Source organism: Pyrgilauda ruficollis, unplaced genomic scaffold (genome assembly GCF_017590135.1).
Source record: "Pyrgilauda ruficollis isolate IOZ18807 unplaced genomic scaffold, ASM1759013v1 scaffold32, whole genome shotgun sequence".
Lineage (NCBI taxonomy): Eukaryota > Metazoa > Chordata > Aves > Passeriformes > Passeridae > Pyrgilauda > Pyrgilauda ruficollis.
The window spans coordinates 1211439-1224612 of NW_024524600.1; the positions used below are offsets into that span (position 1 = coordinate 1211439).

General features: G+C 36.7%; 1 protein-coding gene across 16 annotated transcripts in view; it reads left to right on the plus strand.

Moving 5' to 3' along the window:
• ANKS1B (ankyrin repeat and sterile alpha motif domain containing 1B) overlaps positions 1 to 13174 on the plus strand; it is a 404705-nt gene that overhangs the window by 210180 nt on the left and 181351 nt on the right. For 14 of the 16 annotated variants that reach the window (XM_041474293.1, XM_041474295.1, XM_041474294.1 and 11 more), the window contains exon 1: positions 5560 to 5760. In XM_041474293.1, the coding sequence (XP_041330227.1) occupies positions 5560 to 5760 (201 nt within the window). Of the gene's footprint in view, positions 1 to 5559; positions 5761 to 13174 lie in introns of those variants that run through there. The other 2 variants (XM_041474291.1, XM_041474292.1) reach the window with 1 other exon arrangement.

Here is a 13174-nt window from a genome sequence, read left to right on the forward strand (position 1 = left end):
TTTATAAAATACCCTTAAGAGAAATCTTTAATCTTCCATCAATTATAACTTCAAGATTGACAATTTCAAAAATATGTGTCAGTACATGCTTCTCATTTCCACAGCTTTTCACAGGACCTTGCAGCAGCTACCAAATCTATGAAATTAATGCTATAGTTTATTTAACAGCTGTATGTAACTTCTTGAGATATCTTTGTACAGATATCTTTTTTTGAGCACTTTCTTCAAATAGTTCTCTGTTACCCAGTTCTGTGTTACCTAGTTCTGCTTGTTTGCCAGTCCAGTGTTGCTTAGCACAGAGCTGTAAAAAGACTTGCTCAAATTTGAAATTACATAAATTTGGGTTTATGGTGCCAGGAATTATAGGATAAAGGTTTGAGCTTCCTTAGTATTTTTAGCAAGACTATGTAGTATACATTTTTTATATATACGCACTCAGTGTACTATCTTTTAACAGTAGTCAAAAATTTTTACTGAATTAAGTAAAATATTTTGATTGGTCATGGTGTCATGTAAATTTTTCAAAGGTTTTTTTTTTTTCTTACTAGACGAAGGCAGTGAAAATGATTACTCATAGGTGGTGAGTGTAGTGTTACTATTATCCCATAAAACTTCCCAAGACAAGGACAGAAATTGCTCTGAGACAGTAACTCCTTTTTTCAGAAAATATTATTAACTTCCATTGAAGTCAGAATAAGGATGACTCTTTCTTAGACCATATTTCATCAATCACCACACTGCCAGAAAAATACATAAAGGACAATTAAGCATAAGGACACTTTCAGGAAGACATTTAGCTGCAAATTGCTGGAAACTGGGAAAATGCTAGGAGAGATTTCTGAATGTCCATCTTATTCTTATGCTCTTCTGTGATCATCTAATAGTAGCCACTGTGATTGAAGCTGATGAATGATGAAGCTAGATGAAGCTGTGCTCTGATCCAATGCAGTTGATCCTGTGGTCTTGCAGTAAAACATCCATCTGTTCTTAAGTAATTCCTTGTGATTCAGTAGGCTGCATCTTGTATTTCTGTTCTGTAAGCCAAGGACATACATCTCACTGAAGTTGTGCATGGAGTTGTTACAATGCTATACAATATATATATTTGATTACCCCAATGTCTTTAGAAAAAGAATTTTCCCAAAAATCTATTAATTTTAAATAGAAAATCAAAATCTGGAAAGACTAACTATATCTCAAGCAGTCTTGCTGCATGGTGATGTATCTTACCAAATAAATGGATGGATGGATGGCTGGATAGATAGACGATAGATAGATAGATAGATAATTCACTAGAACACCCTGCCGTGCTAACTGCTGTCACAATGTAGACAGGTAACTTTTTTAGCTAGCTGAAATCATAAATATAAAAATTATATCCCATTTAGCTTTATACAAGGCTGAAAGCTTTAATTAGAAAAAAAAAAAAGCTTTGTTCACTAGAACACCCTGCCATGCTAACTGCTGTCACAAGGTAGACAGGTAACTTTTTTAGCTGGCTGAAATCATAAATATAAAAATTATATCCCATTTAGCTTTATACAAGGCTGAAAGCTTTAATTAGAAAAAAAAAAAAGCTTTCAGTACTTACTCTAGCATCAATTTATTTTCCAGCTTTGCTAAACTTACCTGCCAGCTTACCTAAATGATTCATTCTTTCATATTCTCTACTCAGAAATTTTTTGTTCACTACTAGTCACTACTAAAATCCTCCACTTTTTGTTTCCCTAGCACCAGAAGTGTTTAGGTTTAGCAATGTTTAACAGGCATTTATGTATCTAAAAAGAATTGTTTAAAATAGTCTGTTCATAATGATCCTCTCAGTAAAAAAAAACGGAGAAAAATCAAGAAAAATTCATATTGTTAACAGTAGAAAAAATAAAATTGAGAGGCCCTTAAATTACTTAGCATTTAGAGCAGATCTACCTTACAACATGTTTGAAGTCATGTGCCCTCTGATATCAACGATTCAGTCCATTCCAAACCCCATAATAAACATATTCTGAATCCCATTGGGAACAAGATGTCTTGTAGGAATTATCGTATAGCATACCAGATGGCATCTTTCTTGCAGACATCACTTCAGTGTGCTTCTTCTGTTGCCTTGGTGAAGAAAGAGCCAAGTACTGCTATCTCTGTAGGAAACTTAAGTGTCAGTTTTCCCATGTAGGAATGGGTGCATCTTTTTTGATTGTGGTATCACAGAAGGATTGTTATGGAATTTATGTCGTTTGAAATCACAGGACAGCACGGTGGTGTGTAAATGCATTGAGGTGGGACCATCTCATACAGCCTGCATGGCGTTTTCAATGTCAGCCCCAGCTTTAGGCATAGGCAAAGTGTAGGCACTGCCTGCAGCAGGACACTGGTGGGGCTGGCACTGAGTCATAGACTTAAAAAACCAAGAGACAGTCTTTTAGTCTCAAAGCAGGAGCATCTGCTCCAGGTTCCCATTGCACTGGCTCAGAAAAACTGCCCAAGCAACCCCCCCGAGGTAAAACGCCTGAACTGGCCAAAGATCTGGAGATTTTAAAGAGCTGCAAGTTCCCTAATCCAAACAGTCCTGGCTCTGTTCTGTGCCTGCCTTTGCCTTGCTATAAACTTTGGTAGAAGCAGGAGAGAAGAAAAGCCTTGTAGATAACAGGATACTTTAGCAATGAAACGATAATCAGGGGAGAGGACTAGGCAGCAAGCTGACTGTTTCCCCTCGCTGAGCAACCTTATGTTGTGTTGATGGGTTCAGACTCGTAGTTATACTGGCAAAGGACAGAGTTGGAGAGAGTGCACAGTGGGACCAGCAGTGCTATAATCATCCAGGGCTGGAGCCATGGAGACAGTTAGACACAGTACCAACAGCTACATCAGGAAATGTGTCTGGGGAGCCACTCAGCAACTGAATTTTGCCTACACTGTTGCTAGGCATTGAGCCAAGCACTCATCACTGGCAGCATAGCTTCCATGCTGTTTATAGTAAGGTAAGGAAGAAGCAGTTCGACCATGAAACTAATATATTGATTATTGTGCGTGCCTTTTTGTGGGCAGCAAATTTTTGGTGTTGGGGAACACAATGCGGAGACATTTGTGTCTCTGCATTTATAGAAAGTACAGGAGCCAGTCATGCATAATCTATTCAAAGGGATTATGCTTCACTAGATCTCTTTCTGATATCAATTTTTCTGCTTACAGAGGAAAGGGGAAGACAGAATCAGGAATCCTTTTAAAAGAAGTTTATTAATTCTCAATCAACTGAGAAAAAATCAGAAAGGGTAGAATTCTCATCTTATTTAAGATAACTTTCTTCTCAGTTTTCCCTCTGAAGATCTTCCCAGCCTTTTGAATTTGCCTACTCGGGGGAAGTCCCTTATATCTCAGCTCAGCATAGCCTACCCTTCTTCATGCCTGGGCACTATCCTGAAGGGATTTTGATCCATCTATACACAAAGATATTCATTAATAGTGGAGAAAACTTTTCAAAATGGGAATGATTTGCAGACATATGTGAACAAATGCATTTCTAGCTCAGTCAGACCTAGATTTCCTTTCAGTTTGGCATACCTGCTTTCTCTGAGAAGAAATTAATCATTCATTCATTTATTTAAAGTACATTTAGCAATGAGAAAACTCTTAAAAGTTTCTTTGGCAACTGCAGATTTACCAGTGCCTGGTGAGTGTTCAGTATTCTTTTTAAAGACATAATGAACCTTTCACACTTTGGGTACTAAATTTATCAAGTCAGTAAGAATACCTGGAATAGCAGAAGATCTTATAAGAGACCTTAAGCAACTTTCCAACTTCATGAAAGATATTCTATGCTCAAGTAAAATTATTCTACAAACTTATTATGGTCTTCAGTTTTCATGAGATGTTTCACAAATCCAGGCAGCAATATCAGAGTGAAAGGTCATCCAGTTTTAGTCCAAGGACTAGTCAGATTGGAGTTGAAACTCTTAAAATATTGTTAATTCTATTTATTTAGAATCTGTTCTGCAGCTGCTCAGGGACCTTCTGTGTGGCACTGGAAGAGATGTTGTATTCTGATGTGTTGGTCAGACTGTTGGTTTGGTTTTCTATGAAACACTTATCTGCCATAGTACTATCAGTTCCATATTATAGCCTTGACAAATATCTATAATTTCCTCATGCCTGGAATTACATTCCTCCTTTGAGATGGTCATTGCTCAAGATTCACAATAGATAAGAAAAACAAAAAAGTAATTAATTTGCTCAATAAATGGAGCACCACTGACAGGATTCCTTCTAGAATTCTACCCTGAATATACCTGTTTCCTGCCTTTTTTTGCTAAGTCCTTTCATATGGTTATGAAAAACAAAAGTTTAGTAAACAGTCCTTTCAGAACAAAGGAATAAAATATTTCCACCTTGAGAGAAACTGTCTCAAAGATGAAATGTAGATATAAAATACATCATGAAGTATTTGGTTTCTTATGCAGAAAATGAATTTTCCGCTCATTTAAAATTCATAATCTTTTTTTTTCCAGTTGTAGTTGATAAAATTTAAATCCTCTCCAGAAATCATGCAAATCTTATGTCTATTTGCTACCATTCACATTTTTGTAAGAAAGGATATAAACTTACATTTTTATTCTTTAATTATTCATTTGAAATGGTGACCTTTTCAATTCGAATTATTATATGTGGGTATGAAGGTTTCATTGTGTCTTAAATTTTACAGTTGAAGAAATCATGCAGATAATCTAATTACTTTGACTAAAATTGTTGTGCCTTTTTTATGTCTTTTGCTGTACTACACAAGAGAAACTGTGAAATATATTCATTATTGATTCATTAAAGGGTTTTTCTATTATATAAGCAGAGATGCAGACCACTGCCTATCTTACATTAAAAGGGGAAAAGGGAAGGCATAGTAAACCATGCCATGGGCTATGCTTTAAGTACTGTGTTTCTTAATGTCTTGCGAAATGTAAAAATCTACAACAAATAGATATGTAAAGCGTAACTGGTATGAAGATTCTATTCAGATTTAAGTGCTCTAGGTTGCTTTTGAATCTTGCTATTTTCTGCATTTGTTTTGACTGCTCTCATCATTCAAGATTGACGCTTGGATGGGTGTGTAGGAGGAAGCAGCAGCAGCAGGCTTACAGCTTGCAGACAAAAAAAAATCTGCCTTATCTGATGGCTATTATTGAAAATGCGAGGTGTAGCCTAGGCTGGGTAATGAAGGGGAGCGAGCGAGGGGGAGCAAGAAGCATGGAGCTGCATACTGATGAGTGTAGGAGTACTTGATAAAAAGAATTCTTGCTGCTGGCAGTGCATTGCTCATTGTGGAGTATTCCAACAATCACATATAACGGAGAGCAGCTTAGCTGACAGCTTGATATGCCTTTTTTTTTTTTCCTCTACTGTATGACGTACTGGTCTGTAGTAAAGATTAATAACCAAGAAATGTAGAGCTGCGATCAGACCTTACGTTATATTCTGCCCTGAAAACTATGTTTTACTTCTGACTTTTCTGTTTGCTGAAAACATTAATCTGTCAAGCTGGCGGGCTCGTTTGATACCAACTTTTCCAGGAACACGATGTGGCAATGCCACCTCTCAGCCCAGGACTACCGCTATTATCCAGTGGATGGTTATTCGTTGCTTAAACGCCTCCCTCTTCACCCTCCTACAGGACCCCGATGCCCTGTCCAGACAGTGGGACAATGGTTGGAAAATATTGGGCTACCTCAGTATGAAAACCACTTGCTGGCTAACGGATTTGACAATGTGCAATTCATGGTAAGAAATCTTCCGTGCATAGCTGTGTATATACACTGTAGCTGCCTTTTTTGTCTGTCTCGTATGTGCTCGTAAAGCCTTAGAGCTATTCTGCATTGCACTAAGATCTGTTTAGTGTTTCACTTTCCTATGTGCAGCTGAATTGTATATAAACTGCCTTTTTATAAACTTCCAGACTGTACACATTACAAAAGAGTCTAGCCTGAAATTTGGTAAAATAAAAACTGAGTATTAATGTTCTTTCTCTCCCTCATCAATCCTCCGATTAAAGCAGAAGAATGCACAGTTCTTTTAATCCGTTGCAGGATTTTCATAGTATGAAAAAGCTGCAAACACCCCTTTCTGCAGTGCATCACATTCTTACTTTTATTTCATCATTAACTTGTAATGATAATTAAAGAACATGCAATGCCATTCTTGCCTTGAGAGGTATTTTAATAACAGAAAATTATTTAATGAAGTGTGCTCTCTCTGCAAGTAATTCTGGATGTCTCGGTTAAATATTTTTGCATCTTAGGTAATCAGGCTGTGGGATTCACTTGTTGAAACTTATGCCCGGAGAGAAAAAGTAATGCATTCCTATTAATTGTTCCATTTTTATGTTTTAACTCTAGGCATTTATTGAAATTTTAGTTAGGTCAGGATTTACAATATCACCATGTGGTGTAAAGTAACAGACCTGTCATGCACAAACTTTCCACTGAAATGAATATTGACAGTAAAGAGAGAAGCTTACTTGTAAAGCTGTTATATAATCACTTTTCTACCTGCTTCAGTATTCCTCCTACTTGAGCCTCTTCCAAAAATCCTGAGTGCCTTTCTTAAAAAGTATCAGGTCTTAAAACATATTTTAAAATATCTTTAAAATATATTTTAAGTATCCATGTATATATTGGAACAATTCTAACTTTTCCTAACTTCCATCTGCCATATAAGAAACAGAAGTGAAATGGCATGAATATTATATCTGTAAAATCATCACATGAGTTGTGTCCTTCCTCTTTACATTATTTTGCCAACATCATTGTATGCCTTTGGACTAGTGATCAAAAAATTAAGACACATATCTCTGCCATTTCCACATTACAACAGTGTAGACATTTCTTCCCGTTTTTAAAAGGCTACCATGTGATCATTTACTTAGATCAGTAAAAATCATTGTAATCTGTACCTTTAAATATTCTTTAAAACAAAGCTGTGCTGTCAGCCCAGCAATATAGGGATGGGAAAAAAAAAAGTGTATCATGCTGCAGTTTCCCAAAATGTAACTGCATATTCTTATACATGTTGTAGCATTAGTTACATAAGTAGGTGATCATTTAGTCTTTAGGAGGTTACAAAAGGAAACGGTTCACAAGAGGCTGTAGGTGGCATAACAAATGCAGAGGGGTACACCTACCACAGGTAAATTCTGAGCACCAGAGAAGTCAAATAACTGCCCTGGAGGGGTTTTCAGTCATACCCTGGCTCTGGAGGGGCCTGAACCATGGTCTTGGGGAATTTATATGACTTTCGTGCATCTCTTATTACTGTACTTATGTAAACATACAAATTACTGACAAGATTTTGTTATGCAGTATGCAAGTCAAACTTCTAATGTATCAGGCAGATTAACTTTTGCTTGCATACTTCTCTGTTATCCAGTGTTTTCTGGTAATTCTAAGCCTTTTCTGATATATTACAGTTGAAATACATAATTACTCTTAATATTAGCTGAGGTAGCATGCATTGAATGGAAGATTAGACTCATAAATCCAATAACAATAAAAGAGCTGTGAAATTGTGTAGTAATAAAAAAAATTATAATTTCAGTAGTTTTGTAATTTCCAATTTATTGATTTCACCATTCATCATGCTTTTGCATGTTACAGTTTTTGTCTGTACCAGAAATCAAATATTTCCTATATTTTATTGGAAATAAATCATCGATTTCTTTTTATATCACTCCTTTGATTACACCAGCATTATGTAAGAAAAGCCTCTCTTGAAAGATTTAAACAAGTGTTTTAAAAGCTCTTTTTCATCCCAGCCCATATTAAAGGGAAAATTAATCTTAAAAAGTATATAGGAAAATGAGAGGAGAAACACCTGCTATGCTAAGAGAAAAAATCAGATTATTCCAAACTTAGTATGTTGTATTCTTCCTTAATATGACAGAACAGCTTTACCTTTATTACTGCATTTTACATATTAAACTAGAGTTTAAAATCTTATTAACTGAAATGTTTCAGATAGGTTAGCTGCTTTACATTGAAGGGATCTAATAGTTCAATGCAGTAAAAATCAGTTAAGACATATTTCTTATTCATTCTGTAAAATATTCCTGCTTTTGTTTTTTCTGGAAGCACAGTCTGACCTGCATTTATTCATTCTGTTGCCTAAGCAACAACCATCACACTCCTATTAAGTATGATTTAGTAGTACAGGTCTTACTAGCTGTTCAGAACAGAGGAGGGAATATCACAATGTTATAATTAATGTCCATGGAATAATGTACATCTGAGAACAAATATATCCCATATATACTATTCTCAACAGCAAAATTCCATTAATTAAATTAGCATTTTAATAAAAAGGTGATTTTCTGATAAAAAGATTTCATGGTTAATAATTCATTAGATCATGGAAATTAACTCCTTGTGTTTAGTCTCCCTTGGGCATTAGGAAAGTTATTCACTAGACTGTGGTTAGAATTACGAAAATTTGTTTATCTTACCTGAAGTGTGTGTACTTTACATGAAGAAACAGCTGGATTCCTATTAACTTTACAGTATAAATATTTTTCAGTACTTTATCAATATATATGTTTGTAAAATGCATCAAAACATAGTATTAAAAAAATTAGTGGTTTTTCATGAAATATTTTAATTCTACTTACAGCATGTTTGTGCCCATAGCAAGTGCAGCTCCTACCCACTGTTAGGGTCATGCAGGAATGACACTTCCATAATTTTTAGTAGGCCCAAGGCAGATTCAGTCCCAGGTCTTGGTTCACATGTTCCTGAATATGTGTATGGATACACAATCATCATTAACTTTGATAATTTTTTGTGTAATAGGTTGCAGTATCCTTCAGATGTAGAAATTTGTAGTGACTTTGTGCAGATACTCTGTATTTGAAGATGCAGATGATACTGCAGTTTCATAATGTGAAGGCTACTTCACAGGTAAACCAATTCCAAAGTGCAAGAAAACAATTCAATCAGCCATAAATCACAGTATATGAATTAGATATAAACAATAACAAAACTTATGCATCTTTTTGATGCATAGGTGCAATAGATGTCCCTGGGACAAACTATAATTTTATGCAGACTTGCAGGCCTACATCGCTTAGTATGCTGAGAAAAAAAAAGTTGACTTGCAGAGAAACAGATGTAAATATATAAACGTGTGAGGTCACTAAAAGCTCTCATGCAGTTTTCTACAACTGTGAAACTTCATCCAAGACTCCGTTCTGGATTCACAGAGATAAAAACAGTTCAATCAAATCACTGCCCAGTGGGGACTAGTTCTGATTAAGGACTATATATAAGGACTATCTATTTGTATGCTGTCATAATAATTTAAGATATTCTGAAGTTTTATTGCTTATTATTGCAGTTTGATGAAAGAAAGATCTCTTTAAAAGATTGATAAAACACACTATGTCAGAAACATGGACCAGCATTCAAAGTGAGTTAACAGAAAAATATGAAGCATTTTATTATATCTTTGGCGTTCTAAAATATTGTTCACTATCAACAGTTAATATTTGCATTACACTCTAGGCTTTCATAGCTGCTTTTAAAAGACATGCGTCTCTACCACTCTGAGTACTTATGTAGCTTGCATTTCCTTATGGTCGAAGTTTTGCATAAGTGGTTTGGGTTGTTTTAATTCTCTCTTTTCCACTGTTGGGAAGCTGAGACATAGAGTCACTGCAGAGTGGGATTTAAAACTCTTATACATTTGATACAAAAGGCACTAATTTTCAACAAGCCTGCTGACATAATGTTTAACAGATCAAGTCAGTTGCTTAAGTGTAGGTGTCTAGTACCAACTGAAATACCATAGGGAGCCCAGGAGATCTAGGCAAGGTTGACAAATGTTGCTGAGGACTAGAAACAACCAGGCCCTTCATGATTATCAAGTTCAGGTGTGATATCACCGAGCTTCTCAGGCAGCTGTTGAGTGCTGATGGCAGCTGAAATTAATCTTAAATTACACAGAGTTTGTGACATGTCTAGAAACTGAACATAGATGTCTTGAGTTTCCACTTATTTTCATATGCATTTCTTTACCTTCCAATAATTTTCTGTATTTGTATTCATCCTGTGAACTTACCTGCAAAAGTATTTACCAGGTTTCTCAGTGCTAGACATGGTCTACCTTCTCAATTCTCCTTAGCTGACTGCTTTGGATGTAGTTTTGAGTTAAGTTTTGGCTTTTCTTTCTCCCTTCCTGTCTCTTTCTTTCTTTGTTTCTTTTTTTTCATTTTTTTCACTAGTTCTGGAGGTTGATTAGCTGAAGGTTATCTGAAGACTCTCTACTCTCAGGTGACATTCCTGGGAATTGCTCCTCTGGAATACACAGCAGTTCTTGCCTTTAATCTCTTTTGAGGATCTTAAACTCTGTATCAAATATAGAGGACAGAAGCAATTTTATTTCCTTAGAGGGAAATGCACCTCAAAGAAAATCTCTATGTACATTAGCTCCAAGTCCTGCATTTGTGGAGACCACCAGATCTTTTCACCAAAAATATTTAGAGCAGGGATTGATGATTTAGGCATTAGATGAAAGCTAAAAAAGAGTCCATCAATCTGCCAACACCTTTCTTAAATTGACCATGTGTCTGGTGATGAAAAACAGGCCAATTTTAGACAAGGGTTCTAGTCTTTAGTGATCTTGGTGACTTGCAGAAGCCAACTCCTTACAAGCTGGTCAACCTCTGCATCATCCAGGCTATCGGTTCTCCAGGCCCATAATGACTACTGCTGGGACTTATTGGGATATTCATGCATTATCTGGACCCTAAGAAGATTTAGAGGACATTGTCTGTGTGTAGTTTACCCTGAAATTAGGAACTGCTTAACGCAACCTTAAAACTGGCTGTTGATAAGTTGGTGATATACAGCAAGCCATACTTTTAGCAGAGTCCCACTGATGCTGGAATGAGGTGTGGTTTAAGATTTACTACACATCTAATAAAATCTTAGAATGTATTCCTGGAACCACAAATTTTGGTCCCCGTATCAAGGCCTCGCTGTCATACCCAGGACTTGCTTTTAGTTTCATAACAGACCTATAGAACTTAACAGTAAAAATGCGGAGCTCCTCTCAGTATCAGTGTAGCATTGGGTTTTTTATTTTTGCATGAGTAAAGTGACTGTGTCATTCTGGTGTCTTCTGAGTCTTCCTTTCCTTCACCCCAGTAACTTTTGCACCTGTAGGTCCTCAAGCAGACCACCTTTCCCCTTAGTTCAAAGAGAATGAGGCAGACCTAAAGTTCAAATAAATATAAACAATTACATGTCTATTTACACATCAGTAAATGTTTAGGACTCAGTTCAGTTGCCCTCATATTGAAACTGAGATGTCTGGGACATCTGTGTAGGCTTGGACTTTACAGTACAGGATCTATAAAATAGCAATGCCTGTCTGGAGTTTCAATCAGATTCCAGGCAATGTACAGTTGCAGCACCTCAGATGACTCTAAATTCATTTCTCTGGGTGACTAAGTGAAGCACCTAATCAGACATTAAAGCCAATGGAGCACAGAATGCAATTTAGCTGGGTGGCTGAATAACCATTAGGGTAGTTATTTGAGGATAAATTAAAGTAGATTCATCTGATCAACTGAACCACTGTCTAAGCTCTATTGATGGTTTTGTACTAGATCTCCTTAAGCTATAATGTAGACACAAAATTTATGATGGTTCAGTTTGGGCTAGGATCCATACAGAGTTCACTGAAAACAAAACACAAATTATTTTTATTAGAGCTTTTTCTCCTCCCTCAGAAAATCTAGCCCTGAGGCTTCAAGATCTTTTTCATCCTAGTAGGAATTCTTACTATGGAAACTGCAAATTAGAGCTCAGGTGGGTGCCAGAGTTGAAGATTGTGCCTGTCATCCTACAACAGCAGCAAGTCTAACAAATAATCCCATTCCACATGCTGCTGTTAATGGTTCTGTCATGGCATTCCTCAAGCTAGTCAAGAGACAGAAGGGCTTATTAATGTACTACCCAGTATGGCATGTGTAAATAATAGCTTGCACTGTCATTCTCTCTTGAGGTCTCTGGCAAGTTGGCGTCATCCTGTGTGAGTGCATGCAGCTGTGGAGAGGTAGTGCTCATTCCCCAGTGGGAAGGGAGTTTAGAGGAATCTGCTTCATGCTTTTATATCTAGGTATGTAATGTGTGTGTGCTGGGGACTGATCCTGCACTAGATAAAGGACTTTATGAAAGTTGTGGCAGTAAGGATTGCTCAACAGGGAGGCAAAGTTTTTGCGTATTTCACTTGAATGGTTGATTCATAAGGAACACACCTCCAAACAGACTGTTGGCTTCATTAAGGCATCCTGGGTATGATGGATCCCTTGAGAGTCAGAGGGAGTATGTTTTCATCTAAACCTGTCTCAGCAATTGTGTCTTGAAGGTATAATCAGGGATGGGTCCATCTGACTGTATGCTACATTCTGCTAAGTTAACCTTTAGGTGAGGGTTTCTCTGGTTGTTCTGGAATATTTGGCCATCTTCAATTAAATGTTGTTCCACGCAAGGTTGTACATACCAGGCAGGGAGACAGGACTTTGGGCTGCATTCCTGGTCAACAATCCAGGTGCCAGTATCTTGAGTGGAATATCTTTGCATCACCTCTGCCATTCAGGTTAGTGACACTTGGTGTGTATTTGCTATTTTGCTAAGCTCAGTCTTAGAAGAAAGAACTTGTCCAAGGTACACAGCAGTGTATTCAGCTCAGTCATACCCTCCCTGGGAACAAAGGGCCAAATCCAGATGTTGAAAGCCATCACATGTGCAGTCACCATTAACAATTACACTATTTCATGGTATATATCTGTGAATACGACACACGAGGACTGGAATCCATCCCATCTGTTCTAACAATATGTTAAATGTTAATGTTAAACAGTGCATTTAAGCTAGAAGCCTGCCTAGTGCAGAGGGTGGCCTCATTTTGATGTACAAACACTGATGAGCTGTATTTTGAGACTACATATGTAAGGAATTTTCTATTGGCCTTAAATACAATTTTATGATAAACTAGTCATAAGTATTTAATCTGAAAGCTAATTTGATAAAGTGGATGAAAACTCTAATAAGCAGAATGAAGCATGATGTTTTAGTAACTCACAAAATAACAGGTGCAATGCTAGTAAAACATTCTTGCTATCTATTTATTTAAGGCCAAA